Source organism: Chiloscyllium plagiosum, chromosome 28, assembly GCF_004010195.1.
Source record: "Chiloscyllium plagiosum isolate BGI_BamShark_2017 chromosome 28, ASM401019v2, whole genome shotgun sequence".
Taxonomy (NCBI): domain Eukaryota; kingdom Metazoa; phylum Chordata; class Chondrichthyes; order Orectolobiformes; family Hemiscylliidae; genus Chiloscyllium; species Chiloscyllium plagiosum.
The window spans coordinates 4,558,940-4,565,909 of NC_057737.1; the positions used below are offsets into that span (position 1 = coordinate 4,558,940).

General features: G+C 45.7%; 1 protein-coding gene across 1 annotated transcript in view; it reads left to right on the plus strand.

Annotated features, from left to right (window-relative positions):
* tbx4 (T-box transcription factor 4) overlaps positions 1 to 6,970 on the plus strand; it is a 114,700-nt gene that overhangs the window by 91,056 nt on the left and 16,674 nt on the right. Inside the window, exons 6-7 of the mRNA XM_043718101.1 lie at positions 3,039 to 3,127; positions 5,917 to 6,143. Coding sequence (XP_043574036.1) covers positions 3,039 to 3,127; positions 5,917 to 6,143 — 316 coding nt within the window. The remainder of the gene's footprint in view (positions 1 to 3,038; positions 3,128 to 5,916; positions 6,144 to 6,970) is intronic.

Below are 6,970 nucleotides of genomic sequence, written 5' to 3' on the forward strand. Positions count from 1 at the left end.
TTATCAATGTAGCGGAGGAAGAGGTGCGGAGTGGTGCCGGTATAATTACGGAAGATCGACTGTTCTACGTAGCCAACAAAGAGACAGGCATAGCTGGGGCCCATACGGGTGCCCATGGCTACCCCTTTGGTCTGGAGGAAGTTGGAGGATTCGAAGGAGAAATTGTTAAGGGTGAGGACCAGTTCAGCCAAACGAATGAGAGTGTCGGTGGAAGGGTACTGTTGGGGACGTCGGGAGAGGAAAAAACGGAGGGCTTGGAGGCCCTGGCCATGTCGGATGGAGGTGTAGAGGGATTGGATATCCATGATGAAGATGAGGCATTGGCGGCCAGGGAAACGGAAGTCTTGGAGGAGGTGGAGGGCGTGGGTGGTGTCTCGAACGTATGTGGGGAGTTCCTGGTTACAATGGGTCGGCCAGAGTGGTCAGGCTTGTGGATCTTGGGAAGGAGGTAGAACCAGGCAGTGCGGGGTTCTCTGACTATGAGGTTAGAAGCTGTGGATGGGAGATCTAGTCCCTGGAACTTGGAGGTAACAGGTTCTGTTTATGGTTTCTAGGGGAGAAAGAGAGTTCTCAGGTAACATTCAAATTCTAATGGAGAAAGTGAAAGTCACACTAGCATTTATTCGGTGGCTTTTTTATTTAAAAAGATCACCCTCCCTGTTGTGATGATTTGGAGGAGCCGGTGTTGGACTGCGGTAACAAAGTTAAAAATTGCACAACACCAGGTTATAGTCCAACAGGTTTATTTGGAAGCACTAGCTTTTGTAGCACTGCTCCTTCGTCAGGTGGTTGTGATGACGTCAGTTTAACAGGCCAAAAGGGAGCGCAGTGTTGGAGGATGTGATGATAAATGTTGATGCTCAGATGCTGAGAGGAACAGTTTGAGGCAGTGCACATCGGTTCTCTGGCACGAAGCAAATCTTCTCCCAGGTGCGAGATTTTCTTTGGATCTGCTGTTTAATGGACAAAAGGAGAGGGGGGAGACTCCACAGGGGTGTGGCTCAGTGGTTAGCTCTGCTGCCTCACAGCAAGGACCCCTGTTCGATTCCAGCCTCAGGCAACTGTCTATGTGCAGTTTGCACATTGTACAGCTCCTATTTCACTTTAATTAAAACAAAAACAAACTGAATTGGAAGTTCAGATATGTTGCTATAAACTGAGCGAGTACTTTACTGTGGAGACAGGAATTGTTGGACATTAGCTCAGCGCCACATGGGCACCATTCCTTCACCTCAGGTTCTGAGTTCCTGTGCCCATTTACTGACTGGGGTATGATTGTAGCAGAGCGCTGACATTTTGCTGATGATCCCGCTATCATGTTTTAAATCTGTTCTGAAGACATCTTCATTTTTCCAAAAGGGAAGTTCTCTTAGTGAGTTTTGAGAAGATTTGGTTGAGGTTCTGGATGTAGGTTTGCTTGCTGAGCTGGAAGGTTGGTTTTAAGATGTTTTGTCACCATACTAGGTAACATCTCAGTGAGCCTCCGGATGAAGCTCTCTGTTTAGTAAGGGTATGAAATAGTCACTTCAGGAATAGGGAGGGTAGGATCCGATTCACCCTCCAGCCTTACCACTGCTGGAAAAGGCAACGCCTCTGCCCTTGAAAGACTCAAGAGAAATTGTTGAAAAGTATCTGATTCACAATGCTTCAGAAGCAGTACTTAAGTACAGGTAATTACAAATGCAGGTGAGGCAGCACCCACTCTTCAAAGAGTCATCTAGACTCGAAACGATGTGGAGGATCCAGTGTTGAACTGTGATGGACAAAGTTAAAAATCACACAACACAAGGTTATAATCCAACAGGTTTATTTGTAAGCACTAGCTTTCAGAGCACTGCTCCTTCATCAATTAACTAGGATCATAAGATAGAATTTATAGCAAAAGATCACAGTGTCATGCAATTAAAATGATATATTGGACAAACGTGGGTTGCTGTTAACAGCCAGTACTTCCACACAAACCTGTTGGACTATAACCTGGTGTCAGTGATGACTGCAGATGCTGGAGATCAGAGTCAAGAATGGAGTGCTGGAAAAACACAGCAGGTCAGGCAGCATCTGAGGAGCAGCAGAATCGATGTTTTGGGCACAAGCCCTTCATCAGGAATGAAGTTGTGGGCTGGGGAGCTGAGAGATAAATGGAAGGGGTAGGGTGGGGGCAAGGTAGCTGGGAATGTGATAGGTAGATGAAAGTGCGGGCGGAGGTAATTGGTCAGAGGGGAGGGTGGAGCGGCTGTGTGGGAAGGAAGGTGGATAGGTAGGACCAGTCAAGGGGGTAGTGCTGAGTTGGAGGCTTGGGACTGTGATAAGGTGGGGGGAGGGGAAATTGGTGAAATTCACATTGATCCCACCCCCCCTCCCTGTGAATTTCACCAATTTCCTCATTTCTCCTCCCCCCAACAAGCCTCATTCCTGATTAAGAACTTATGCCAGAAACTGATTCTGTTGGTTCTAGGAAGCTGCCTGACTTGCTGTGCTTTTCCAGCACCCCACTCTTGACTATAACCTTGCGTTGTGTGATTTTTAACCTAGACTCAAAATGTTAGCTTCTGGATTAGTGGTGCTGGATGAGCACAGCAGTTCAGGCAGCATCCAAGGAACTGAACTGCTGTGCTCTTCCAGCACCACTAATCCAGAATCTGGTTTCCAGCATCTGCAGTCATTGTTTTTACCTCAAAATGTTAGCTTGCTGTCTCTCCATGGATGCTGTCTGACCCGTTGTGATCTTCTGCATTTGATGTTTTCAGTACAGATTCCAGCATCTGCAGTAATTTGCTCTTACTTAAGACGTTTCTCCAGTTGCTGTTATTGTCTCAGACTGCAGCTCGAATTTAAACAATGCAGTAAGGGCTGAGTAGCCGGGCCTGTCACTGAAACAAATGTTGACACACACCTCACGGCAGTAATAAGTTACTCTGAATGGGAGATATTTTAGAAAAAGGAAGCAGAGAGCAAGAACCGTTTGTTGGATGTACATACAGAAACTGAAATAATCTGATAGACAGCAAGTTAATAAAGATATTGTGTATTCTCCTCAGATTACCCAGCTCAAAATTGAAAACAACCCGTTTGCTAAAGGATTCCGAGGGGGAGATGACAGTGATCTGCGCGTATCTCGTTTACAGAGGTACGTTATGCAACAAACATGCAGGTACTACATTTCATTTCGATGATTGAGGTCACTGTGTTTTGATTTCATGAATCTTCTCTTCATCACTGAAAACAAAATGTGCTGGAGGTTACAGTGGCTCAGCCAACATTCATGCATGTGACCTCCAGCATTTGTTGTTTTCAGTCCAACTGGTTCAAGCACCTTCCATCAGTTCTGCTCATTTCCAGCCATGGGGTGATGGTCTGTCTCTTGGCGTCTGTCACTCCTGCACAGCTGAAAAGATAGAGGGATTTTTTTTTCAGGGAGGAATGCTGTTTTTTCCAAGATGTCCATTGAGTGTTTTCAATCAGAAAATGGAATGGAAGCCATGGGTGGTTGCGAACATGGGCGTGGGCTCAAGGACTATCAGAGGTCACGGCAGACAGAGACTGTTCTGCCATTCAATGCTATCCTAGCTGATCTGATCATCCTCAACTCCACTTTCCTACCTTTCCCCATGACCCTTGCCTTGTTGATTAAAACTCTTAAAAGGGGCAGGTGGAATTTGGTCAGGCAGTGTGGGGTAATGCGTGTTCACCATTATTTTTATTCTTGTATTTATTCTTCATGCGAGGTGGTTAGAATCATAGAATCCCTACAGTGTGGAAGCTGGCCATTCGGCCCATTGAGTCCACACCTATCCTCTGAAGAGCATTCCATCCAGACCCTGATTGTCGCTGACCGGCCAGTATTTATTGCCCATCCCTAGTTGCCCTTGAAAAGATGTTGGTGATGGAGGCAGATGAAGCTGTCCATTGAAGTAAACTCTCAATGTTGTTGAAGATCGGGTGGATTTGATCATTCCCCAACTCAGGTTGTGGAAAACATGTTTCTTCCACCCCCTTTATTCAATTACTTTTTCATCACCCAAATATAAAATCTAATCTCCCCCAGGTGTAGGCTGATTAGACTGTTACAGAGAATCTTAGAATTTATCTCAAATATAGAACATAACAGCCCATCGGAAATGACAAACTAAGGTTGAAATTTAATAATATCCCAATTGGAATACCATGTGCATTATTGAGATGTGTGCTCTGGGGAGGATCTTGAGACTTCAGAGACGGTTTCAGGCAGATTTATTGGATTGGTCTGTTTTTGAAAACATTCCAAAACAAAGCAAAAAAATACTTGGAGCATTTGTCTCAGAAGATTGCATATTGTGGGGAAATCTAAGAGATGCATTAAAAAGTCGGAAAGGACATGACTGGGCAAACGGAAAGCGGTTTTCCAGTTGCTGCAAGTCTAGAATGTGAGGTTAGGGTTACAAAGTTAAATGCAGTTAAGGAACTTCTAGAATGTTCACTTTAGAGGCCATACAGTGGCTAGCAATGCTGTCTCATAGCGTGAGGGACCAGGGTTTAATTCCAGCCTTGGCTGACTGTGTGGAGTTTGCACATTCTCCCAGTGTCTGTGTGGGTTTCCTCCGGGTGCTCTGGTTTCCTCCCGCAGTCCAAAGATGGGCAGGTTAGGGTGGATTGGCCATGGGAAATTGACAGTAGTGTCCAAGGATGTGCAGACTGGGTGGGTTATTCCTGATGAAGGGCTTTTGACTGAAACATCGATTTTCCTGCTCCTTGGATGCTGCCTGACCTGCTGTGCATTTCCAGCACCACTCTGATCTAAACTCTGGTTTCCAGCATCTGCAGTCCTCACTTTTGCCTAGACTGGGTGGGTTAGCCATGGCAAATGCAGGATAACAGGGATAGGGTAGAGGGTGAGTCTGATTGAGAGGGTTGGGTGGACTTGTTGGGCCGAATGTCCTGCTTCCACACTGTGGACATTCTGTGGAGGATTGCGCAAGACTAGTTGGGCCAAAGGGCTCGTTTCCACACAGTAGGGAATCTAATCTAAATTGTCAACACACAAGGCTTGATCTGACAGTTCCTCAGAGGATGAAAAATTAGAACCAATATTATAGGTGAAGCGAGAACAAATGAGGATTTGTTGTAACTTCCTTGCTTTGTAATCAATGTTTGGAATTCTAGATACCTTGTCAACGTTTTAACTTGCCCAGCCACAGGCCTGTGCATGAACCGTGCCTATTACTGCAGTCCCTGGAGAATTGCTGATGAAGGGCTTTTGCCCAAAACGTCGATTTTCCTGCTCCTCGGATGCTGCCTGACCTGTTGTGATTTTCCAGCACCACTCTAATCTTGACTCTAATCTCCAGCATTTGCTGTACCCATTTCTGCCTAGAGAACGGCAGCCTTTACCTTCCATCGCCTTTTCCTCATTCTTCCGATTAAATGCGTCACTTGATACTGTTCTGCACGAGATTTCATGGGAAGGCTCTTTCCATCCATCTCCCTATGTAGCCATGACACTCCTCACAGTTAACAGGATTTCCAAGTTTCGTCACCTGCAATATTTGAAATTGTGCCACTTATTGTACCCGAGACGGAGTTATTAATATAATTCCGAGAGAAGCCATGGATATAGAACAGTTCCCGAGGAACTCCGCTGGTCTCCTTCCTCCAATCCGCCTTCTCATTTAAGAACCTTACCACTAATGTGTCCACGCTTTAACTGAAAGTTCCCATGTTTACAGTTGTATAAAATTGGTTAAACAGATTCCATCCTCCCACAGACACACGGGTTTAGTTCCTCAGTCATGCATCGCGCTGCAGTGAAACAGTTTATTTAAAACTTTTATCTCTGAACCCTCTAATCTAATTACCTCCCCCGTCTCTTGGCCCTGACTCCACTGTAATGTTGCACCTGGTATAAACACAAATTTCTTCCGGTGTCTTTTTTCTTCGCAGGGAATATCCGGTCATTTCCAAAAGCATCGTCCGGCAAAGACTGATTTCGAATCATGGCCAGTTGACACCGAAAATGGAAGGCAGTATAGCGCAGGCTCATCAGCATTACCCGTACGACAGTTCCGGGCCCATTCCGCTCAGCTCATCCGGCGCCCAGGACCTGGCACTCAGTCCCTTCGCGGCGCAGAGAGACTCGGGGCTCATTTACCACTGTTTTAAACCAAGAGGTAACTGGGAACTGAGTTTAAATGCATATTCAATGAGCAAAGGTAAAATATTGTATTGACGCAATCTAATACCTTGAATTATTCCGACTCAAAATGGCAACAAACCCCCTCAGTTTGACTATCATCACTTTGTTAAAAAGTGACTTTATTTTGCAGACACAGTGCTGTCATAATGTTCCGCTTGTCACATTCCTATCTGCGAAGGTTGCCAGCAGAGAGGGTAAGGCAGACAGCCAAACTGATCTCTCACAAGGAGCTCTGTGCCTTCCCCCCTCTGTTCGGGGCGGTTTAAAGTCCCCCTCCGACCCACACACGCACCCCAATCCCGTCTTTCCCTTGTATCACTGATAAGATGAACTTTCCCTGTTGTGGACAGACAGATCTGTAACATTCACATTTACCGTCAGTAATTGCCAAATAAATTAAACTGAACGGTTTTCCAGTCAAAAACGAACGAGCGTGTCAAAATCTGGCAAAAGTCCCGCAAAATATCAAGATCCTGTTATCTTTTCAGCTTTCTCTGTCGGTTCATTGATCATGATAGCGTGTTTCTTCTCATTTTTGTTTTGACTTTCTGTTCCATTATGTGGGGTCTGTACGGGACCTAGTAATAGAACTGTGAAGGTAAAAACAATGACTGCAGATGCTGGAAACCAGATTTTGGATTAGTGGTGCTGGAAGAGCACAGCAGTACAGGCAGCATCCGAGGAGCAGCAAAATCGACATTTCGGGCAAAAGCCTTAATCTGGAATAAAGGCAGAGACCCTGAAGCGTGGAGAGATAAACTAGAGGAGGGTGGGGGTGGGGAGAAAGTAGCATGGAGTACA